General features: G+C 38.7%; 1 protein-coding gene across 1 annotated transcript in view; it reads right to left on the bottom strand.

The window, feature by feature from the left end:
• LOC134677454 (Kv channel-interacting protein 4-like) overlaps positions 1-26,920 on the bottom strand; it is a 90,323-nt gene that overhangs the window by 49,753 nt on the left and 13,650 nt on the right. Inside the window, exon 2 of the mRNA XM_063535931.1 lies at positions 13,385-13,449. Within this exon, the coding sequence (XP_063392001.1) occupies positions 13,385-13,388 (4 nt within the window). The 5' untranslated portion in view covers positions 13,389-13,449. The remainder of the gene's footprint in view (positions 1-13,384; positions 13,450-26,920) is intronic.

Genomic DNA, 26,920 nt, shown 5'->3' with positions numbered 1-26,920 from the left:
AACACAAACAGAATGTAACTTTAGGTCTATGAAAATTTCAGATAGAAAACTTCTTATGAAACACAAATCTTTAGTTACATCACATAGAGCTAGGTACTCACTTTCGCAACTCGAAAGGGCAACACATTTCTGTTTTCTGGCCTCCCAGTGAACAATATTTCCGCCAAGTTTGATAGCAAAACCTGTGTATGACCTGCGGTCATTATGATCATTGGCAAAATCTGCATCGGCATATGCACTTAAATTCAATTGGCTACTTTTTACAAACAGTAAACTATAATCAATTGTACCTGCTAAATACCTTAAAATTCTTTTGGCAGCTAACCAATGAGTTAAGCCAAAACAGTTATTATATTGGCTCAACTGACTACACGCATAGGCTATGTCAGGTCTTGTGCAGACAGAAAGATACATTAAACATCCCAGCAATTGTCTGTAATTGTAAGTTTCATCATTCAATGGTTTATCAGAATTACACAACTTTAACCCTGTCTGCATGGGAGTCGAAACTGGTTTACATTCTGACATACCAAACCTTTGAAGTACCTTTTTAATGTAAACAGACTGATCCAACTTAAGGATGCCTTTCTGTCTGTCTCGAGTTACTCTAATACCTAGATAATTCTGTATAGGACCTAAGTTTTTAATACTGAACTCATTTTCTAACAAATTTAATAAATTTTTAATTTGTGAGCTATCTTTTCTATACAGAATATAAAAATCATCTACATACAAAGAAATGACTATGAACTCCTTGTCAGACTTAAAATAATAAACACATGGCTCGCATTTACTTTGCTTAAAATTGTTTTTAGTTAATAAATCGTGAACTTTACAATACCACATTCTACTGGCTTGTTTAAGGCCGTAGATGCTCCTTTGTAACAGGCACACTTTATCTTTATTTTTATCATCATGGAAACCCTCTGGTTGTTCCATGTATATGGTTTCGTTAAGTTCACCATTTAAGAAAGCCGTGTCTACATCTATATGATCAATATTGAGATCATACTCGTTAGCTAGAGAAAACAAAAGACGCATTGTAGAGTGACGTACAACTGGGGAGAAAGTATCAGTGTAGTCGATACCATACTTCTGTGTAAATCCCCTCGCGACTAAACGAGCTTTATATTTTTGAAAGTTTCCTGCAGAGTCACATTTGACTCGATAAACCCATTTACATTTAATAACATTTCTATTCTTGGGCCTATCTACTAGTGTCCAGACATTGTTAATTATTAAAGAGTTGTACTCACTTTTCATTGAGTGTAACCACTCGTCACGATGACGGCTGGCCATTGCCTCATCATAAGACTGTGGTTCGTCTTCAAGTACAGTTTGAGCGAGCATAGACAAATCATAATCCTCATACCGTTTTGGAGGTACTGCCCTAGTACTACGTACAGGCCTGGACTCCGCAGCTAACCCTTCGCCTCTAGATGAAGCCGTGCGAGGTGGCGTTACAGGATCTTCACCCGCTGCACCCGCCGAGCAGTCATCGGAGGACTCCTGGTCACTGCCAGTGTTCCATTCATCTGTAAAATCAGACCTATTACCCTCATCGCTCAAAACATGACTGTTATTATTTTCGCCAACATTTTCATTACTTTTATTTAATTCATTATTTTCCATGACCTCATTTGAAATGTCATTATTAAAATTTGAATTATTCAATTCATTATTCTCTAATCCATGAGTAAAATTATCATTATCAACATTCAAATTATTATTGGAATTTATATTTAACTCATCATTATATAAATTAATCATTCCATTATTATCATAGCTATTACTATCAGGTACATTGTTTGAATGTTGTGGAGTAAAAAACTTGTCCTCCAAAAACTTCACATCACGAGATAAAATGACTTTCCTAGGATCTGAGGGATCTGCCAGCCTATAACCCTTTGTGGTCTCAGAATAACCCACAAAAATGTATTCTTTACTCCTAGCATCTAGCTTCTTGCGCTTGACACTTGGAACCAGAGCATAAGCCTTGCAACCAAAAACCCTGAGGTGACTAAGGTCCACCTTGGACCCGGTCCACACTTCCTCAGGTATACGGCCATTCAATGCAACAGTGGGAGACCTATTTTTGACATAAGTCGCTACCATTAGCGCTTCTCCCCAAAAACATTGAGCTAGGCCTGCCTCCTGCAACATACACCTTACTTTATTGAACAAAGTTAAATTGAGTCTCTCCGCCACGGAGTTCTGTTCGGGGCAGTAAGGAACGGTTAGCTGGTGAGCAATCCCTTCTTTCTTTAAATAACTAGAAAGTCTACTATTTACATACTCTTTTCCATTGTCCGAGCGTAAACAAAGAATAGATAAACCTGTCTGCTTTTCTACAAAATTTTTAAAGTAAATAAAATGGTCACATACCTCTGACTTATGTTTCATTAAGTAGCAGTAGGATTTCCTCGAGTAGTCATCTGTGAAGGTGACAGCAAAGTTTGCACCACCCAAGCTGCTCACTGGCATAGGACCGACCACATCGGAGTGTACAAGCTCCAAGGGTCTAGTTGCACGCGTTCCACCACCTTTGGGAAATGGTGTCTTCGCCATCTTCCCCTCAAGGCACGGTACACACTCTTCAAGTGTTTCGCCATTCTGGAACATAACACCACATGCAAGTCTATCCCTAAGGGCGTACATACCTCCAGAGCCGATATGACAAAGCCTAGAATGCCATCGTGACATATCAGACCGCTGAGCAACAACTGTGGCACTCGGTGAGTCCTGCCTATCCTGCAGGAACAAAGAGTGCTCCTGTTTGTGCATTCCTTTGTCTAACTCATTTAATTTATAGATCCCATTAATTTCACTAGCAGAACAGACTAAATTATCATTCTTGTCATATGCAAAACAACCTCCCGAGTTAAACACCACTCTATCACAACCTGATTTTATAAGTTTACTGACTGAGACTAAATTACAAGACAGTTGGGGCACATATAAAGTATTATTCAAAGTAAGTACCTTGTCTAATGTCCTTATTTTAACATCGCCGGTGCCTTCACACAGCACTTTGCTATTATTAGCCACTGCCACTGAAGATTGTCCTTTCTTTATAGAATTAAAACAGTTTTTATCATTAAACAAATGGCAGCTTGATCCGGAATCTATGTAAACGTCTTGCTGGGAGACCAGGAACGCGGCTGGCATGGGATCCTCTTTCTGCTTCTTGTCTCTCTTCAGTTTGAAGCACTTGGATTTGACGTGTCCCTCCTTGTGACAGTAAGTACACTTAAAGTTCTTCTTTGCTTTGAACTGTACTTTGGAAACAAAAGCAGTCTCAGATGAACATGTCGCTAGCTTCCTAGACTCTTCCTGCATCAGCCTGGCTCGTACAAACTCACTAGATATAGTCGATGTTAGGCAGGCTGTAGACATGTTTGAAACAAGCGAGTCAAACTCTTGAGGTAACCCGCTTAAAAGCAGTTCTGCCACTTCACTATCTTCAATTGTTTTTCCGATATCCGCCAGTTGTTGTACTAATTTCATAATATGATCGATATACGCGTTCATACCGGCGTGATCGGCGTAGCTGGCCTTGTGTAGTTCACGTAGCAAAACAATTCGACGATAAAGCCCTCTGTCTTCAAATATATTTCTCAGATTATCCCACGCATGCTTGGCACTCGTGCAGCTGGTAACATATTGATATAGAGATGGGTGCAGACTAAGTGCAATGCGCGCCAGCGCCCTTTGGTCGCGTGCAGCGTCCGTCACTACACCGGTCACACAGTCCCATAAACCTTCCAAAATCAATGCCATTTTGATCGCGAATTTCCAAGAATGGAAGTTTGCTTGTCCTTGTAGCTTCTCCATATGGTGCACAAAAGATGCCGAGCCCGTCGTGGGGACAGCCGAAACAGCGGGAGGCGGCGCCACGTTGGCCGCGCCGGCTCCGTCCTCCGCTGGCAAAGCATTTTCGTCAGTCATTCTTCAAAGTAGGATAGAGAGTAGTGGGCGCGATAATCCTGTCCTCCAATTGACACCAAGGTTCTAATCTGGGCGCAGAACCTATTGAAAAGGTCGCGGTGGACCAGCGCAGCATCGGCGTGGAGATTGGTGACTGCACACTTGGGCTGGTCTGAAGGAATTTGTTGGAAATAAACCGCACTTTATGTTGTACAAATGCAGGGCGTTTATTTCAATAATAAATACACTGTTTGCATGTCAGGATTTGCTTAATATTAATCAATACAATTAAATCGCGCACAACTACAGTATTCGGCAGGACGGCCATTAGGAAAAAGGGAAGAGAGAGATAGCAATATTACAATTATGTATCAAGTGACATTAGCTGTCACTGTCATGCATTGCGTTTTGTTATATGCTTAGATATATTCAATAGATGCCTTACGCATCAATTAGCAAACGCACGAACTGGCAACTGTTTGTTTACGTCATCGCGCGCGATTTAGCGAGCGGCTTAGTGCAACCAGAAGTTACTAAATTGGTGAAGGATAAATTAATAGATCCGAAATAAAATAAAAAATATTTGTGCAATGTGATCTATTATCGATACCAATGATGTGGTAAAATTTATTGTACCGGTAAAAAAGTAACCCTGTATACCATCGCCCACACGGTTAACTATATATTGGCGGACCTTATGCCTTTTGTAATAAGGTCCACCAAGGTACAGTTAAGAGTATTGCTGTTTGTATTATATAAAAGAGAATAGATAGTATAGAGGGCTATTGCCAAAGTAAATTTTATAGTCACGGTACATTTACTGCCATCTATCGACACACGATTAAAACTTAAAATAAAATTGAAAATGTATAAATTAATCAAAATATGTTTACGGATAAATTATTTTTAATTTTTATCGCCGTTATACGCGCCACCAGCATGTGTATCCGAGGCACAAGCCACCGTTTTAAGTCGACCGCCAGGTGGCTTGGGTTCGACGACGGTGCCGCCCTTCCACACATCGATTGAAACCACTTTTCTACCCTACCCACATATGTATTACCTAACCCTTTGCCTATGTACTTATGATTGTTTTAATGTAATAAATTGTGGTTGTTGATAGATTTTTAAATTTTATTGTTGCATACTGACCCATGTTCTTTCACTAATATGTGTTAAAATTGTTAAATATCAAACGGTGTCAACGCCACCTAGCCGAGAATTAGGCTAAAGGTGTGTGCGCCATCTATTCGAGAATGACTTTTTCTTGATTTCCGAGGGACGTTCTTTTCTTAGACTTTATTTATCTTATACGGAGTTATATATATATATCTCTGATTATATTGAGCCCTGTTAATACATCGCTCAAACTCTCCGAGCGATAAGAATGTGTCCCAACCCTCTTCAAGTCTAAAAGGCCTGGCTACAAAAGTAAAATGCCGTAACTGACCACCTTTTTCAATTACATCCTTTTCTATCTGGGTTATAGATGGAGATATTTATTTTTCACGGAAACAAATTGAAATGGAATACGGACTGATGTTTGACGTTTCTATTAGTAAGTATATACAGTGAAACCTGGATAAGTGAGATCTCAAGGGACGAGCAAATTTGTCTCACTTAAAGAGGTTTTTCACTTACCCAGGCTCCCAGTTAGCCAGGTATAAATAAATTTCTGTCTCATTTACAGAGGGCTCCATTAATAGAGGTGAAAATAGAGTATATTTCAGTTATAGAGGTGGTTAATAAGGTATTAAATTATCTTTAAAAATAAATAAGGTAAAATAATCCTTGTCCCTAAATATTTTTAAGTCTGTTTAAATATTTCTTTGTATTTATTTTAAAGTATAGATAGATAGATATTTCAAAATTAAATTAAATTTGATACGGACTTCATTGCGTATTAGAAATTTAATAAATGAAAATTTATTTTTTCGTGTTACTTATCAAAATTTCAGCTTTCGTTTCGATAGTTTTAACTAGGTACTTACATAAATTAACTAAATCAAACTTGAAGTTGTTTAGACACAATTAGGCAAATGCGGAATTTGTGGATAGACTAAGAGTTAGTAAGAATACGGAAATTGTTCAATGAAGTCCAAGTTAGAGAGGTCATAGATTGACGTTATCTCAGATACATAAGTCAATTCCCTATAAAATTCTAAAAAACAATTAGGAAAATGTAATCTTATAAATATAGTCTCAGTAAAAGAGGTAAAATACACTCTCTGTCTCAATTATAGAGGTAAATGTGACTATAAAATCACAACAACGAATCCCAGTTATAGAGGTTCGTTTTTTCTCAGTAACAGAGGTAATTCAGTGCTAAAGTGTCGGGACCGCACCATGAGTCCCAGCTATAGAGGTTTCTCACTTATCCAGGTCCCACTTAACCAGGTTTCACTGTACTAATACATAGATGTTGGTAAACTGTATTTATCATGACTAAATCATTTTCATAAATATTATTGAAGCCAATTTTCATAAATACTTATTATTATAAGGCTTGTTCACGGAAAAAAGTAGCCAACTAAAGTTGAGTTTTCTTAGGTATATAGAAAGTTTTTGCAATGCTGTAACCTGACATTCCAAAATAAGTATGATCAAGTTTAAGTAAAATATATATTAGTTGTCATTGAGTAAATAAAATCAAAATGCCGAGAATAAATTAAAATATTCGTAAATTAGGGTTCCGTACCCAAAGGGTAAAACGGGACCCTATTACTAAGACTTCGCTGTCCGTCCGTCCGTCCGTCCGTCCGTCCGTCCGTCCGTCCGTCTGTCACCAGGCTGTATCTCACGAACCGTGATAGCTAGACAGTTGAAATTTTCACAGATGATGTATTTCTGTTGCCGCTATAACAACAAATACTAAAAACAGAATAAAATAAAGATTTAAATGGGGCTCCCATACAACAAACGTGATTTTTGACCAAAGTTAAGCAACGTCGGGAGGGGTCAGTACTTGGATGGGTGACCGTTTTCTTTTTGCTTTTTTTTTGCTTTTTTTTTGCATTATGGTACGGAACCCTTCGTGCGCGAGTCCGACTCGCACTTGCCCGGTTTTAACTATAGTCGCCTATTGTACAGTGTTGTATTTGGGATTTCGGGGTCGGTGCCATAGTAAAAGTTGCTCAGTGTGACCTGCACGTTAACGGGCTTGAGTAAATGTTTTTTCACCACACCAGCTCGGAAAGAATTACTTTGCACTTCAAAAACGAATAGGTCGTTTCTCAAAAAGTTGGCACCGCCACCTGTAAATAGGTTTATGTTAGAACTTTTTTTTCGTTATGTACTATTTTTATATATAAAAAATTAATACATATTTAGAGAGACTTTTTACACAGAGGCCTAATACTTTAAAAAAGATTTAATAAATATTGATTACAAAAAAAAATATTGTAACTACGTTTATCCGTTAACCTGCCGTGTCCCAACGCGAGGTACTGATGTTCCGAGCTATTAAAACCACACAAATTATTAACTTAATTTAACGGCATTACCGTATTTTATTAACATATATCCTTAACTTTTAAAGTATTACTATCGCATAACAATATTATACTTATATTTTAAGTTATTCGGCTTCAAAGTTTGTCCAAGGCAATTCTTAACAGTCACCTGGCGCGTCACGTTCACGACGATTGTATAACCCCCACCGCACCTTTCCCGTCTCACTCCGCACGAGCTGAAGCCGTCACTCATCAGCTATCACCTGGTAGGACGAAGACGTGGTTATTGTGCTTCGCAAATAAAACACAAACGACAAAGTATCGGAAATTGGAGTTTGTAATGGGTAAGTACTCTTTATCCTGGAGTCGATATCTTGCTAATTATGTAACCTATCGCATTACTATCAAGATATGTAACGTAAACAATAGTTTAGTTTTATATGCCTAAGTATGGTGTTCATCAAGCTAATACATTTTGTGTATTCGCGATATAACTGCCATTTTCCCCATCACCTGCATATCGTCCACCTGGCTAAAACTGCCAGGTGGATGAGATTTTGCGGCAGGTTAATGTCACTGATACCACAACTAATACTCGTAACTATATAATTATATAGCGGTTATATCGCTTTTGTGTGTTAATTTAGGAATAAAAACTATCCTGTCTGTTAAAGCTGCATATTATTGAAATTTTTGTACTTTTGTCTTAAGTCTCGTTAACCTGTCCAAAAAAGTCAGGTGAATGATGTAATGGCAGGTGAATGAAGCGTCATTCACTTGCCATATGACAGGTGATCGATAACTATTTAAAATCCACGTTACATATACTCAATCTAGATTTGTGACGTCCCACGGGAAAAGGTACCTTATGAGGGTTTTTAGTTTTAGACATATATTAAAATGTTTTGTAAAAAGTATAAGTATATGCAGATTGGTCCCGTTCTTGTCAAAACCCAGTTCTGATGATGGGATCTATGAAGAATCGAGGGAACTCCTCAAATCTTAAAGGCATACATATAGTGATTTTTGTGTTTTTATTTACAAATCAAGCATATACATTCACAAAAGTGACATTGGATGAAGTGGAACTGCTGATGAAGATCAGAACGGAACTCTTCAACGACGCATAGTTCACGTTTAGCGATTTGTCCTCTTCGCTATGTTTGTTAAGCAAGATAAGTTTTTAAGCTGCATTTTTGTCAATCTCGAGTTCTGATGATGGGATCCATAAGGAATCGAGGGAACTCTTCAAATCTTAAAGGCATGCGTATAGTGATTTTTGGATATTCATCAGAAAATCAAGCATTTTCATTAAAAACTGTCGCATTTGATGAAGTGGAACTGCTGATGATGATCAGAACAGAACTCTTCAACGATGCATAGTACACGTTTGGTGATTTAGATTTTGACTTGGATTGGGACTGGGGCTGGGACCCGGACCCAGACTCGGGCCCGGACTCGGACCCGGACCTAGACTCAAACCCGGAGTCGGACCTGGACCTGGATCCCGGCTCTTATCTGAACCTGAACCCGGACCTGACCTGACTTGACCTTGCACCAAACCTGAGTTCCACTAGGTACTGCGAGGGTTCAACATCAGCTCTATCTTGGGTACTGCGCTCCCAAGTACTCATCAAGACGTGTCGAATGACCAAAACAGCATGTGTCTATGTTACATCAAACCTGAGTTCCAGTAGGTACTGCGAGGGTTCAGCATCAGCTCTATCTTGGGTACTGCTTTCCCAAGTGCTCATCAAGACGTGTCGAATGACCAAAACAGCGTGTGTCTATGTTGCACCAAACCTGAGTTCCACTAGGTACTGCGAGGGTTCAGCATCAGCCCTATCTTAGTAACCACTTTTCCAAGTGTTCATCAAGACGTGTTGGATGACCAAAACAGCGTGTGTCTATGTTGCACCAAACCTGAGTTCCACTAGGTACTGCGAGGGTTCATCATCAGCTCTATCTTGGGTACTGCTTTCCCAAGTGCTCATCAAGACCTGTCGAATGACCAAAACAGCGTGTGTCTATGTTGCACCAAACCTGCGTTCCACTAGGTACTGCGAGGGTTCAGCATCAGCTCTATCTTAATAACCACTTTTCCAAGTGTTCATCAAGACGTGTTGGATGACCAAAACAGCGTGTGTCTATGTTGCACCAAACCTGAGTTCCACTAGGTGCTGCGAGGGTTCAGCATCAGCTCTATCTTGGGTACTGCTCTCCCAAGTCCTCATCAAGACGTGTCGAATGACCAAAACAGCGTGTGTCTATGTTGCACCAAACCTGAGTTCCACTAGGTACTGCGAGGGTTCAGCATCAGCTCTATCTTGGGTACTGCCCTCCCAAGTCCTTATCAAGACGTGTCGACTGACCAACACAGCGTGTGTCTATGTTGCATCAAACCTGAGTTCCAGTAGGTACTGCGAGGGCTCAGCATCAGCTCTATCTTGGGTACTGCACTTCCAAGTGCTCATCAAGACGTGTTGGATGACCAAAACAGCGTGTGTCTATGTTGCACCAAACCTGAGTTCCACTAGGTACTGCCAGGGTGAATAGACAGCAAGATTGAATGTTGACTTATTCACAGAAACTTGTTGTTAAATTGGGAATCGAATCGAAGGTGAGGTGGGTCAGAATCCAAAATTTTAATCATCGTGGTGGACAATAAGTTCCCTTTTTATCGAAGATGACACATTTTTCGATTATTTTTAGAAGGCATTGAAATGATGTGGTGGACAGGTGGATGACACTCATTACAGGTGAATGATGACAAGAAACCAGGTTAACGGCAACGGACACAGGTTAATGACGCCTCTCGATAACCTGTCAATATTTTCATTGGAATTTGTACTTATTTCTCGATAACCTGCTTCTACTATCGATAACCTGGAGACAAAATATCTTTCACCTGCCTTTGATATCATTCACCTGAATTTCAAACGCCTATATCTTCTAAACTAATTGAAGGAATTGCTTCCCTTCCACATTTTCTAATAGTTTAAGTTGCCTTTTAACGATCCCAATAAAAAAATATGCGAAAATGCAAAATTTTTGAAAAACATAAATTTTAACCTGGCGGTGGCAACTTTTTGAGAAACGACCAATAGTAAAGTTGCATTTTATCCACATGTGAGGCAAAGTAATCAAATGCAAATTTTGAGTTGTTTTCTTATGTTTGCTGGTAGAATTGACTTTTAAATGATGATTTTGGATGATAAATATTTAATAACATTCATTTGGATTTGATTTGGTTTGATTTTGTTTGATATTTTACATTTAATATTTGCTTCGGGTTGGTGTGGTGAAAAATTTTGTGTTTCACTCGGGGGCAAATTTTGTTTAACCCTCGTGCTTTGAAACCCTCGCAACGCTCAAGATTCCATTTTTCGAACCACTCGCTACGCTCGTGGTTCAATTTTAGAATCTTTCGCTTGCTCGGGTATCAATATTAGCACGAGCGGTTAAACAACAACTTTGCCCCCTTGTAAAACAAATTACTATTCGTTAATTTACATACTGTATAGGTACCGTTACTAGCAATGTACAAATTGCAGAACATTCCCAAAAAGCGGAAACGTTCTCGAGAATGTTCTCAGAACATTCCTGCAACATGGAAATTATTGTTTAAACAAGAGAATATACTTGAAATAGAGTTTAAATAGGCATAACTTAAAACTAAATGTTATTATGCATATATTATTGTCTATTACAGTTAGCTATTTTGTTGATGTGATAAGTTTACCAATAAGTTGCTTAAATTCTCACTGTATTTCAGAGAACATTTCAACTTTCGACAATTGTTTCCAAAAAAAATTTTATTTTTCATTAGAATCTAGAGGCCTCTACCTATCTCCCAATCTCAGCGCGCTCGGACCAACTTGAAAAATTTATTAAAAAAGTCGGCCATTTTGATTTTTTTAATGCAGTTTGTTTTGTCTCTGGGCCCTCTATGACATTTGGTCGGGCACCCCTCACCTATCACGCACCGTTTAAAAGTTGCCATACAAAATTAAAGTGGCCAGTTTTCCCTCAATCGTAGCATTTATCAAAAAAAAAATTTTCATAGGTATCTAGGGGACCCCGAGATTCCGTGACCTAAATTTCAGCGCGCTGGGACAAAATTAAAAAAGATTAAAAAAAAAGTCGGCCATATTGAAAAAAAATGGCGGCGTCAAAAACTGCCAGCCGGCCTAGCCAAGGTCACAATCGCTATCGCTTCGACAACGAAAAGCATTATATCTCTCTATCACTCTTCCATATTAGCGCGACAGTGACAGTTGCGTTTCGATCGCTACGGAGCGTAAGCGATTGGCATCTTGGCTACGCGGCCAGGGTCCCTCTATGACATTTGGTCTAGCACCCCCCACTTAAGTCTGACCGTTTGGCCGGGCCGTCATACATTTTTCTGACCGGAAGCGGACGACCAAAAGTCGGAATTTTCTGGGGGTAAGGACTACACCTAAACTATCGTGAATATTCATGGTATAAACTACGATAAATAAATAAATTCTCGTTCTCGAGAACATTCTCAGAAGTTACCGAGAAATTCTCATGTGGAAAGTTTCGCAACTTTGGAAAGTTCTCGTGCGTGCATTGCTAACCGTTACTACTACTACTAGTAACACTATACTATTATTACTATACTTATTATATTATAGTTTGAGCAACACAACACTGTTTCAGAGACCGCAAATGAGTTACGACGGTAAGTTTCTTGAAGATGATAAATCATTGAGTAACACTGCCGTTTTCGAACTTCAAGATATTCACAAGAGACGACACGTACTAGATCCATTCTAGATACGTTATAGTTTAGATATCAACTAGTTCTCTTTTGCAGCGCAATTCGGGCAACCAATGTCACTTTTACGTTAGATAGCGTAAGATATATCTATTAGATGGGAATTGGATCTCTAAGTCATATTCTGAGGTAATCGTTCAAGAGTATCTCCAGAATCGCGCAAATATCGAATTTGACAGGTTAGATCTTAGACATATCGTTATCGTATCTTGGAGATGTCTAAAATATATCTAATAGATGTCTATTTCAAAATCCGAATCGGGCCAACAATCTACAGAGTACAGTGTAGGTACAGAATTAGTAATACACAAGTATTTAAAAGAAGAAAGAAAGAAAATAATAGTTATTTGTTTTGCAAGTGGGCAAAGTTGTTGTTTAACTTCTTGCGTTAATATCGACACCGGAGCAAGCGAAAAAAGTGGATGGACGCCATCGCCACGCCATATCATTGTGATTGACGTTGCTTGTCACGCCTTAAACATAACAAAATTCGCAATACATTGCGTCTTATAATTAAACTTTAAAGTGTATTAAAAATGATGCTCGTTGAACGAGCTCGGTGCCGTCGATTGGCCAGAAACGGCGCTATATAGAGAAGCATGGCGTTCCTTAGTGTCAGAGGGTCTACCGCGAACCACGTTCGAAGTGTTGCCTCCCTGTCACATTAACGTACTAATTTACAAGTGCTACAGAGAGGCAATACGTCGAACGTGGTTCGCGGTAGGCCCTCTGAGGCCAAGATCCACTTCGGGTCGCTGCGCTACGGCAGTAAGTAAGTAAAAATCAAACCACAAGTTATTTTTAAAAGTCGCTGAACAAATGTTGGTCAGTATGAGGAGTATAGCTTACAGTTTAATTTTTTGCTCATATTACAGGCCACATCCGGTATAAAAGATGTATAAGTATGTAAACAAATAAATATAAATATAAATTATAGGACATTTTTACACAAATTGACTAAGCCCCACGGTAAGCTCAAGAAGGCTTGTGTTGTGGGTACTCAGACAACGATATATTTTAATATATATATACTTAAATACATAGAAAACACCCATGACTCAGGAACTAATATCTGTATCATCATACAAATGAATGCCCTTACCAGGATTCGAACCCGGGACCATCGGCTTCATAGGCAGGGTCACTACCCACTAGGCCAGACCGGTCGTCAATATGTATAATATAAGATAGTAAAAGTACTCACCCATGTCTGGTTACGGACGACGTCGCAATATCCTGTGGGTTTGCTTGATTTTATCTCACTGTTAACTGATTAGTTGTTAGATTGGTGCGACGCCGCGATTCGGGAAATGAATTAGATATTCACTAGATATGAAATAGTGAAGATATATGACGTTCCACAGATAAAGGTACCTTATGGCGGCCGGCGCTTACGTCGCATAGCGCCGCGATAATATTGGAGCGGCGTTAACGATAGCGTAAGCGCCAACCGCCATAAGGTACCTTTACCGTGGGACGTCACATATCTTTACTATATCGTTTCTAGTTAATCTCTAATTCATTTACCGAATCGCGCCGTAATACAATTGTTTGTCTGAAAATGGAATGTCTGTTGGGATATTTCATTAAAAATCTAAAATGAATTCATAATCAGAAAATTTTAATAAAAGTTTTAATAATAACCAATCTTGTATTTATTCTAGGGGCAGGGCGGCTAAAAAACTGTAACCCTGTTTTCTGTAGCTACTTCATTTAAAGTTTGACAAGAAACATCCTAATTTCGCTCAGAAATTTTATCCAGAGCAGTTTCACTTTATTTCCGTCCGTGTTCTGAAAACACAAAACTCCTGAATTTCAGATGACAAACTTGAAAAAGAAAAGTTTCATAGCGACAAATATGGAGGTTATTTTTCAGCCGTCTAACAAAAGTTTTGTAAATAATATACATTTTCATCATAACTTTGTTCTTAAATAACTAAATTATAAATGTAAAGGTTGACTCACGTTAGACCGGGCCGTGTCCGGGCCGGAGCTTCCGGTGCATCGTTTTCTATGGAAAGAATCACGTGATCGCCTGTCATGTAATAGAAAATTAAGCGCTGGAAGCTCCGGTCCGTACACGGTGTTTATTCTTGTAACCAATGCTTGTCTCAATAGGGGGTATTACTGCAATGTTCTGCCGCCAGAGTGCAGCACTAAGCTAGCTAGTAAACCATACAGTCTGCCGTATTCGAACTTCAAGATATTCACAAGAGACGACACGTACTAGATCCATTCTAGATACGTTATAGTTTAGATATCAACTAGTTCTCTTTTGCAGCGCAATTCGGGCAACCAATGTCACTTTTACGTTAGATAGGGTAAGATATATATTTGGATCTCTAAGTCATATCCTGTGGAAATCGTTCAAGAGTAGCTCCAGAATCGCGCAAATGTCAAATTTGACAGATTATATCTTAAGCATATCGTTATCGTATCTTGGTGATGTCTAAAAGATATCTAATAGATATCTATTTCAAAATTCGAATCGGGCCCAGTAACTTATACTGTGCCTAAACTGTTACTTATACATACTGGAATTATCAGTAGCAGTAGGTACTGATAATTCCGCTACTCGATGCTAGATGGCGACTGCGAAAATAATAGTCGTTTTGGTACTAAAACTGATGTATGGAGTGAGCACTCTATGTATTTTTTTCTCTATGGTATAATAATAATTTCTTTTTTGTTAGCCTGGTTAAGTGTCCCACTGCTGAGCAAAGGCCTCCCCTCGTTTCCTCCACTCGACCCTGTTTTTTGTAGTTTCCCGCCAATCCGGATAAAATGCGCATGCGCCATCTCCTTTTCGGTCTGCCTGCACTTCGGCCAGCACCATCTATGGTGTTCCGCGGGTCCCACTCCGTAACCATTTTGGCCCACCTTTCTTTTGTATGATGATACTTAAACAAACATTGATGTGTTTAATAAAAACCTTTAGAATACCTTTCTTTTTATATAATAATATGAGGCATTATCTATGAAAAGGGACCTTATTGTCGATGGCGCTTACGCCGCGCAGCGTCGCGCGGCATTGTATTTATATCGGAGCGTCGTTAATAATGGCGTAAGCGCCATCGATAATAAGGTCCTTTATAAATAATGTCACATATAGTAATTTTGCTAAATAACTTTATAATTTTATACTCGTTAGATACATAAATAAAGATTCCCAAAACCGGGGTCTACTCCAATAATATATCACCGTCCGAACAAAACCGGGCCCGCGTCCGGTGCCGGTCAGTATCCGGTTCCGGTATCGGGGATTCTGGGACGGGATGTTTAAGTATACCGGGTGGAAATGGGTATGGAGCCGATCTTGTTAAAACTTGTTTCAGAGATCGGCTAAATTTATATTTGGTCAACCTTACCTACTATTTATCTAATACCTTTAAACGAGAAATTCTTGTTTATAATACCACATAATACCTACCCCCCTCTTTTTTAACTTTTTTTTATTTTTAGATTTTTTCCTACGCTTACACACAATTACCGAGCTGGATTCCAAATTTCATCTTTCTAGGTCATCTGGAAGTAGGTAGGTTAGGTTTAGCTACTATGTGTCAGTCAGTCAGTCAGTGCTAAATTTACGACTTTTTGACCTTCATATCTTTATAACCGTTTGAGCTAGCTTCATGAAATTTGGGCTTCTAGATGTTCTTATGGATATAATTAAACACACATAGTTTTATGTGTTTATGTTAAAGAGGTTTTGAGTTATAGAAGGGTCAAAAGTGGCACCAAGTGGTTCGTGTAATATTACACTCGGTGCTAGCTAGCCAGTTCCTTTGCTTGAACTTGGCTTGACACGCTGCCGCGTGTCTAGATATTTCTGGGATCTCTAAAACGGCTCTAACGATAATAGTTGTTTAGGCACCAAAACTGATGGGAGTCAGCACTCTATATCTTTTTCTCTATGGCATTATTAGTATTGATGTAAGCGAACTTGACAAACGTCGTGTAGGTACGCTCCTGGCCCTCGATTTGTATACTCCCCTTTATTAATCACTCTGTCCCGTTACTCTGACACTTATTTAGGTCAATTTGTACTTTGGTTGAGACTGTACACGGCGCGATTCGGGAAATGAATTAGAGATTAACTAGATACGATATAGTAAAGATATGGGACGTCCCACTGGTAAAGGTACCTTATGGCTATTATTAACGCCGCTCCAATATTATTGCAGCGCTATGCGACGTAAGCGCTGGTCGCCGTTAGGTACCTTCTTCCGTGGAACGACACATATACACACATCATAGAGTCCGACCAAGATAACTTCTGCAGCGATTTTTAAAGCACAGACGTGCAAGTGTTATTTTAAACGTCAAACTCCAATAAGGTACCTTTACCTGTGGGACGTCACATATTAAGTTGTAACAGATACTTTTAAACACGAAATGTAAAGATTTAACTCTGTTTATAAATGCACTTAACTTACAAATACCATGAGATTGTGGTCAAATGCTTACCTTTAGGAACATAATAGTTATTTGTTTTACAAGGGGGCAAGCAAAGTTGTTGTCTAACCGCTCGTGCTAATATTGATACCCGAGCAAGCGAAAGATTCCAAAATTGAACCACGAGCGTAACGAGTGGTTAGAAAAATGGAATCTTGAGCGTTGCGAGGGTTTCAAAGCACGAGGGTTAAACAAAATATGCCCCCGAGTGAAACACAAAATTTTTCACCACACCAACCCGAAGCAAATTTTAAATGTAAAATATCAAACAAAATCAAACCAAATCAGAGCCAAACGAATGGTATTAAATATTTGTCATCCAAAATCATCATTTAAAAGTCAATTCTACCAGCAAACATAAGAAACTAACTCAAAATTTGCATTTGATTACTTTGTCTCACATGTGAATAAAATGCAACTTTGCTATCAGTTTTCGAAGTGCAAAGTAAGCCTTTCCGAGCTTGTGTGGTGAAAATAAAAGTTCTCAATACAAAAAGTTTGACAGCTTTGCGTAACAGACCAAGTACCTATACATTTTATTTCAATAGTTTGTCCTCTACATGTACCTCTGTGCATCGTATCACACGCACCAGTAAATACGGGGACGATTCATCACACAGTGGTCCTGCGGCGGACAAAAACAAATATTGCTCGTGTGTCCGCAAAAATGGACTGCGTAAACCTATGGGCACAGAATAAATAAGACGAAACAGGAGTTGAGTATCAAATATTTTAGGTAAATATACCCGTCTCGCTAACGGAAGCGGCTCCTAAAACTAGTGCGATAAGGACAAGGCGTAAGACAATCCCGCGTAAAAATCTCAAAAATCGAGGTTTCGTACTCGACTGTTTTCTCTTCCAAAACTTAAACAATCCTAACCAAACTTGGAAATCTAAATGATTATGAAATTATCTGTGTCGGACCGTTTTGCTTTTTTGGCTAATTGTTATCAGTTTTGAATACTACATATTGAATACTCATTGCGGCATAGTCAATTAGGCCATTTTGGCCATTTTTGAAGGGCTCTAGCGCCTTAAAAACAATAATATCAAAAAAAGCAAAACGGTCCGACACAGATATTGACAATATTAATCTGTATTGAAAAAATCATTGCTCTAGCATCAAAACCCACGGAGGAAACAGTCGAGTACGTTTGTATGGAGAAATGACCACTCCTGTTGGCTCATAATAGTAGGTACTAGTTACAGAAGGTTCACTCTCTAACAAAACGTGTTTGTTACAGATATAACCGCAAGGTGGCGAAAGCGTCGCAGGCATCGGTTCCGTAGCGGTGTGCGGCAACTACTATGGCTAGACACCAAAATTGGTGTGGGCTGCATCAGCTACATGTACTTAGTAGCGAAGCGACGAAATCGCGGAGTGAGCCACTCCTGTTATGGGGATCTGATATATTTATAGTAACAAATTTATATTGACTTTGATTAACAATTTAGGTAAATACTATAAACTTAATATACCGTAAAATGGGGTGAGTAGAGTTCGCGGGGATAGTTGGGTTATGAATGGGGAGAGAAGGGATGAAAGGGGGGTGAGATGGGATTTAAAGGCTACTGCTACAAAAATAATGTATTCCAATTTGAAATGGAATAGTAAAACTCATAATAAAAAAAAATCGATCCAACAATCTTCCAAAATCACCTTTGTATGAAAACCCAAATACGAGGGACTACGGGGTGAGGTGGGATTTCCTATTTATCGTCAAAGTTATGAAATGGAACTACCCAAAATAAAATAAAAACGTCCGGAACAATTATTATATACACCATTCAGTTTGCATATGTAAAAAAAATGTTATCGAGGTTCGAATGTCAGTCTTGCACATACTCACCCAATTTTGCGGTACCTTTTAAAATAAAATAACTAAAACTCATCATCATCATTCTAGCCTTCAGTCGCCCACTGCTGAGCATAGGCCTCTCTTCGTGTACGCCACTTATCCCGGTCCCGGGCTAGTCTCATCCAAAAGTGCCCCGCGATTTTCCGAATGTCATCCACCCAACGAGCCAACGGACGCCACGCGCTTCTTTCATCCGAAAGCGGAATTAAAAAAACCGTACAAGTGCGAGTCGGACTCGCGTTTCAAGGGTTCCGCACATAAGTCGGACTCACGCCTGACTGCAAATTTCTAATGTGTTTTCCGGTCATCTATAGGTAAAGAATTATTTTGTGTATTATTTTCAAAATTTTAGTTTTGTGTATTTTTTTCAAAATAGTAGTTTCGGAGATAAAGGGGGGGGGGGGGGGAAGGTAATATTTTGGCTATTTTCTTAAATAACTTCGAACCTATGTATTTTAAAATTATAAAAAAAACATGTCCATATATATGTCCATATGTTAATTTTAAGACTGCTTGTTTCTCAATAAAACAAAAAAAAAATGTCCATCTGTGGGCCACTAATTTACATCTGTGTACCATCTTCCAACTTAATTGGTCCAGTAGTTTCCGAGAAAATAGGCTGTGACCGACGGACAGACAGACAGACTCACGAGTGATCCCATAAGATAAGGGTTCCGTTTTTTCCTTTTGAGGTACGGAACTCTAAAAAAGAGAATACAAACCGCTGTTTTGGGCAGTTTAATTGAGCTTAAAATCAGCCCGAGAAGTTTATAAAAAATGTACATTAATTAAAACATTAAATTATATTTTAATTAGCGAGGGTCGGAAGTTGTTTACTGTTTTTTACTGCTTAATAATCAATCATGAACCATGCGTGTTTCTGTTTACAAAATATAGGATGAAACAATAGTATCTTACACAGGGAATTATAGCCTTTTTTATAATCCATAACTCCCGCGGGAGCAATATAGGCCTTTTGGGTACGGAACCCTAAATAGGTAATATTACGTATGGAACCTTTGGACCATATGTATCTGGGGGCACGGCAGTGCCCCCGCCAAGTCGAGCAAAACAAAGAGGCACGGCCGTACCATCCTTTTCTCGAAGCGATTCAGGTCATTTTCGACGTCCTGTAATTTTCAAATACAAATACAAATACAAATTTATTTATTTGTCCAACATAGGTTATAGAGGGTGTTACAGTTCAGTCAGTTTCACCATGTGGCGCCTTACGGCATACAAATGTTGAGAGCATGCATGTCAAAATATAATATGTATTTACCAATCCTTATCATCTAAAAAATCTTTCATTGAGTAGTAACTCTTTCGAATCAGTAACAGTTTCAAGGCTTTTTTAAACTGATTGAGCTCTAGTAATTGTATGTCTTGTGGTATTTTATTAAATATTTTGTGCTGGCTTTGGATTTTGCACTATAGATTTTAAAGATCTATATTATACTCGTACCTATATCCAATTAAGCATAAATAACTCGTGCCTTTAAAATCCAACTCACATAAAAAGTCACTGGGATAACCCCAATACACCTTATGTCTAGTTCCTCGGGCATTATAATTTTCCTACTTTGTGAAGTTTCTTATCTCCTTTAACTGTATTTTGTAATGTAGATAGTTTCTAAACTTGCTATAATACTTTATACTTTTAATTCAGGAAATATTTAAGAGCCAACAGGAGTGGTCATTTCTCCATACAAACGCACTCGACTGTTTCCTCCGTGGGTTTTTATGCTAGAGCAATGATTTTTTCAACGCAGATTAATATTATATCTGTGTCAGACCGTTTTGCTTTTTTTGATATTTTTGTGCCTTTTTTTGATAGTTTAGCCCTTCAAAAATGGCCAAAATGGCCTATATGACTATGCCGCAATGAGAGGCGTAGTATTCAAAACTGATATCAATTAGCCAAAAAAGCAAAACGGTCCGACACAGATAATTTCACAATTATTTAGATTTCCAAGTTTGGTTAGGATTGGTTAAGTTTTGGAGGAGGAAACAGTACAAAACCTCGATTTTTGAGATTTTTACGCAGGATTTTTCGCCTTGTCCTTTCTCGCTCTAGTTTTAGGAGCCGCTTCCGTTAGCGAGACGGGTATATTTACCTAAAATATTCAAAACTCAGCTCCTGTTTCGTCTTAAGTAACAAGTCAAAATCAAAATCTTAGTAAAGGGTCCTATTTCCCTTTGGGCACGGAACCCTAAAAACCGGACAAGTGCGAGTCGGACTCGCGCACGAAGGGTTCCGTACCATAATGCAAAAAAAGGCAAAAAAAAAAACGGTCACCCATCCAAGTACTGACCCCGCCCGACGTTGCTTAACTTCGGTCAAAAATCACGTTTGTTGTATGGGAGTCCCACTTAAATCTTTATTTTATTCTGTTTTTAGTATTTGTTGTTATAGCGGCAACAGAAATACATCATCTGTGAAAATTTCAACTGTCTAGCTATCACGGTTCGTGAGATACAGCCTGGTGACAGACGGACGGACGGATAGCTGAGTCTTAGTAATAGGGTCCCGTTTTGGGGCATTCCACGAGACTGTCGCTTACATAACGCTTTTGCCTTGTATGGCAGCTACCTCAATAAAATACGTGAATCTCGAGAATATTCTGCCAATTTGTTAGCCAAGTCATGAAATATTACCTGGCCCAATATTGCTCACTCAGCATTTCCAGAAGTATTAGAAGAATTGCGTTATGTAAGCGACAGTCTCATGGAATGCCCCTGAAACCCTTTGGGCACGGAACCCTAAAAAACAGGTTTTCGAATTTGGAACGCCGCTCCGTTCAAATGTAACAACTATTTACACTCCATTCGTCCGTGTTTACAAATGGCGGCGATAAACGGCCGTCGAAATATACGCCATTTGTCCGAAATGGCGATATGTTGGCACCAGGGGTCGGACAAAAAGTGCGGATGACGTAAAAATGACGTTATCTTGCACACAGGATGATGTTTGAGTTTGTATTTAAACTTCCGTGTCACGTACCTCCAAAAACGGGAAATTGCCACAATATTCGAGTAAAGATGACATTTTAGAGCGTTTTCTTATACATTAGTAAATATAAATTTTAGCTAAATATAATCGTGAAGATACAATAGCTAAACAATAACAAAGTCAATTTATTGTTCATCTGATTGACAATGTGTCCGTCAAAAACGTACTTACTCATTTCAAGTGGCGATATCGTTTAATAAAGAGGTTGATAAATGATAAGTGATAATTGTTCATGAAAATCAAAAATACTATTTGAAATCATCCTATAAGTGGTTTGACGTCATCCGCACTTTTTGTCCGACCCCTGGTTGGCACATATGTAGCACTTTGGAATGTGCAAGTGTATATGATATGTCAACTGTCGTATTAAAAGAGTAGGTATGATAAATTATAGTTAGACCGTAAAAAGTCTGCAGCGAGTTTGATAGCCCACGCAGTGCAAGTGTAATTTTAAACGGCAAACTTCTATGAAATTATGACGTATAAATAACACTTCCACTGCGTGGGCTATCAAATCCGCTGCAGACTTTTATTGGTGCGACTATATCATTAATAACTCATGTAATTTTTTTTTTCTTTACCCGTTAGGTATATACTCTCCTACTGCTGCCTCATAAATTAATTAAATTTTTAATTTGTGTAAAAATGTCCTATATTTTATTTACTTTATCTTGAAAAATACCATTAATCCCAATAAGGCCTAGTTTCCCCTCTGGGTTGGAAGGTCAGATGGCAGTCGCTTTCGTAAAAACTAGTGCCTACGTCAAATCATGGGATTAGTTGTCAAGCGGACCCCAGGCTCCCATGAGCCGAGGCAAAATGCCGGGATAACGCCAGGAAGAAGAAGAAGGATCTTGAAAAATACCATTACCACCAAAATATTGGTAGCATTTGGTGAACTGAATCTGTCATGGCAGCATTTTGAACTTTTTATTATAGGGAATATTACGTAAACTGCGTAGGGGACGCCACTACCACAATATTACTACTCTCTCTTTCCCATGCCCTTATCCCACGTCATGTGGGGTCGGCACAACATGTTTTTCTCTTCCATTCTCCTCTGTCTTTCGTGTCCTCAGCACTCACCCCTTTCTTTCTCATATCCTCTTTTGTACGAGTATACGTGTTAGTAGTTAGTGGCTACTTCACTGGTTCATATGTTGAATAATATTAATATCTGTAAGCATTATTGTACCGTTTCTGCCCAAATAAACATCCTCTTTCACACAATCCATCCATCGTTTTTTGGGTCTCTCCGTCCATCAACATTCATCCCTAACATTATTTTGCCTATATGGCATCCATCCCTCCTCATTACATGCCCATACCACAACAACCTAGCACTCCTCATTTTCTCCGTTACTGGAGCTACTTTCAAACTTCCTCTTATATACTCATTCTTAATCCGATCCTTTCTCGTCACTCCACACATCCATCTCAGCATTCTCATTTCCGCTGCGTGCACTCTTCTTTCATCCGCTACTTTCATCGCCCAGCATTCTGGTCCATACATTACAACAGGTCTCACGATCGTTCTGTACAACATACTACTGCCTATCACAATCTAGGGATCAAGGCCCCTACCTTTTCTGTTCTCTTTGACGGCGCAGCAACTAGTACCATTTCTCTCTCCTCGCTCTTTTAAAATGCCATTTGTCAAAAAAGGACAGCCATACTGTTGACAAGGTGAACTTCAAATCAAGTATTGCCTTTTTTATGCATCCAGGCTGTGTATGTGTGCGTAAAAACGTGTATGTGTGCTCTTTTAGGGATGTGAAAAGTCGATTTTAATCATGTTATATATCGATAAATGCCACACAGTGGAACGAAATAGCATTTAATTGAAGCTTCAATATCTTTGTTAAACATATACATATTTGAAATGCTAATGAATAATAAATACATTAGAATATAATAAAATATTTCAATTATTGCGGAACACATATCTTAGTAGGTGTTTATATATTTTAATTAAATATCTGAACTTTCCCTTGGTTCCCTGCTGGGGCGTGACGATAAAATTGTGATCTGATAACCACAATAAAGAATAAAAGCGTTTTTGTTCATTTTAGATATCGTCAAACCTTTGAAGTAAAATTAAAATTGTAAGAAATGTCGATAGTTTATCGATATGACTTTATCGACATGGCTACAGCAAGGTGGTGTTAAATTGTTAATCGTACACTAAACAAAAGTGGCAACAGTGACAGCTCGCTGAGACCCCGTCTCTATATATTGTAAGTCTATGCTAGGGATCTACTGCGAAACATACAAATCTAAATTTCGTTAACCTCTCTGTCACTCTTGCATTTTCGAGCGATAAATTTATATTTTCGCTGTTCCCGATAGGCCCTTGTTAACAAACCGCCTTGATGCATCAATGTCATATTTTTCTTTGTGTGAGAACTTATCAAAAAACTGTTTAAGGCACAGTATGTATAAGTTACACTATGGGTTACTAGAGGAGCTAGTGCTGCACTCTGGCGGCAGAACGTTGTAATACCCCCTATTATATCAAGCGTATTATGAAAAATAACTGCTTATGTGCGCAACTTTTTTTGTATATAGCTCGGTCCCTGCAAGTTGTCTAAGGTTGGTGCCATACAATAAAATGATACTACGATTAAGAGCTTTAAAACGACATATATCTCAACAGTATACATACATGGGACACTGCCCATACTAAAGTGCCCATTCTCCTTTGTACATACTTTCTAAAACATGTGTAAATATTTAAACACTGTGCGGCAATTAGCAACTTTCCCAATCATAACACACCGTCAAACTCTCCCTTTGCCCCTAAGGGCATACTCGGCACGTTTGGTTATTTTATCAAACGATCATTATTTATTTAACGTGTTTAACATGTTTCGAAGGGCTTTAAATTGGAATGTATTAAAAACATAATTACTTAAATAACAACTTAAATGTAATTTTCCTTTTTTTACATGCAAGATATACACATATACAACGGTATTGCTAAAAGAAATTGTTATGTTATGCGGAGAGACGACAGCCATGTCGTGCAAAAAGCGCTAGCTCTGCCAGAAGTCAGAAAAGGTAGAGGACGGCCCCCTCTGACGTGGTGGACGAGTATGGCCAAACTACTGGATAAAACCCAACTACCCAACCCGACAACACAAGACAGATCGTCTTGGCGCCGAAGGATAAGGAGAGCCGACCCCACCTAATGTGGGATAAGGCAAAGGACAAGAAGATTGCTAAAAGAAATTAATAACTAGCTTAAATCTAAAATAGGCCCCTGAGGCATTGTACCAAGGATGCTTAAACTCTCGCGTTTTGTATCACACATATTATAACACAAACGGGGTATAATTTCGTTATATTTCCGTGACCACAGCTAGTGCTACACAGCTGAAACGTTTTTGTTCTGAAACGGAATTTAAGGTAAAAACAATGAATGAATGAATGAAAATCTTTATTTCAGGCAACTAGTGGCCCATACATAAATACCTTAAAACTAGCATACATATTATAAAAATATATTTTAAAACTAAACACTACAAATCACATTATGGCTGCGATGCATTACGCAACCCCGCAATGAACAATGAAATTATATCGCTGTAGACCCGTTTGTGTAATTAAATATCCCTATTCGAACATACAACTGATCTCAAATTGAGATCATTTTGAGATGAAAGCTAACTGCTAACAATGTACGTAACGTTTCCCATCTGTGTAATGTAATATCGTAGAACGAGGCGGTCTAGCCATTACATGGATCCTAGGGGACCTAACTAGCTAACTCGTGACATACAGGGTGTAGAGTTACACCAACACAAGACATGGAATATTCATGGTTTATTTAACTACCGTTGACGACCGGTCTGGCCTAGTGGGTAGTGACCCTGCCTGCGAAGACGATGGTCCTGGGTTCGAATCCCGGTAAGGGCATTTATTCGTGTGATGAACACAGATATTTGTTCCTAAGTCATGGGTGTTTTCTGTGTAGATAAGTATGTATTTATCTATAAAAGTATGTCTATATCGGTGCCTAGTACCCATAGTACAAGTTTTTTTTTTTTAGTACAAGTTTGCTTAGTTTGGGGCTAGGTCGATCTGTATAAGATGTCCCCTATATTTCTTTATTTATTTTTAACTACACCACAGAATAAATAATAGTACTAGGTACAGAAGGTTCACTCTCTAACGCGTCTATTACAATACATATGACCGCTAGATGGCGCAAGCGTGAGCAGGCGACGGTCCGTAGCGGTGCGCGGCAACTACTATGGCTAGACACCAAAATTGGTGTGGGCCGCATGTACTTGTAGCGACGCGACGAAATCGCGGAGTGAGCCACACCTAACTAAACTAAGGACTTTTAAACGTCTGTAGGTGCCTACTATAATCGATAGGTACTAATATTATATTGTGTCAGTATGTGTGTCTGTATTTTTTTTTTTTGTTTCTATTAAACTTTCGGTAATAGCTTTTTCTAAAGCATTGTACATGTACTGCGTGTCTAAATTATCTTTAATATATTTTTTTAATTTACTGTCTAGAAGTTTGCAATATTCTGTTTGCTCTTTTTCTGTAATTAAGTTTGATTTAGATGATGTAAATTTTTTCCTACTTTTAGGTTTTATTTTCATTTCTATGGTTCCACGTAGTAACCTATGGTCTGAAGGAAAGTGTAGTGTTCGAAGGGTTTCTATGTTTGTAAACAGATCCTTTTTGGTGGATAAAATGTAGTCTATCTCGTTTCGCGTCTTTCCATCTGGTGCTAACCACGTCCATCTCTGGTTTACTTTCTTTTTGTAAAATGTGTTTATGATAGAGAGTTCTTCCTCTAGTGCAAAAAGTTTCAGTCTGTCTCCACGTTCATTGCCAGTACCAGAGCCATATGGGCCGAGAATCGAGCCAATTTTTTCTGTTGGTATACCAATCTTCGCGTTGAAGTCTCCGATAATAATTTGAAAGTCTTCTGATTTTTCTCTTGCTTTATATATATCTGCGTAGAATTCTTCCAATTCCTCGTTGGTTGCCCTTTCGGTTGGAGCATAAACTTGTATAATAGAGCATTTTTTGTCTTGGATATTAATATTTAAAAGTGCAACTCTATCAGAGATGCCTATAAATTCTATTATTTCTGATTTATATTGTTTTTTAACCAAGAATCCAACGCCTCTTTGTCCTTTGGTTAGGCCGTAGTAATAATGGATGCACCAGTCTAGCTCTTCAATTTCATAACCCACTTTTTTGACTTCTGATAAACCAATGACATCCCATTTTACATTTTCCAATGCAGTTTCGAGTTCTATCATGCGGTGGTTATCTTTTAGTGACCTTACATTGTAGGTGCATATGTAAAATTTTGTAGTCTTTTTTGAGTTATGATTGTCTTCTGGAGGGTTTTGGTCTTTTTCCCCCACGGTGACCAACCGGC

This window comes from Cydia fagiglandana, chromosome 26, assembly GCF_963556715.1.
Source record: "Cydia fagiglandana chromosome 26, ilCydFagi1.1, whole genome shotgun sequence".
NCBI classification, from domain to species: Eukaryota; Metazoa; Arthropoda; class Insecta; order Lepidoptera; family Tortricidae; genus Cydia; species Cydia fagiglandana.
The sequence above is the reverse complement of the archived record's forward strand: the minus strand, read 5'-3'. Positions and strand labels throughout refer to the sequence as shown.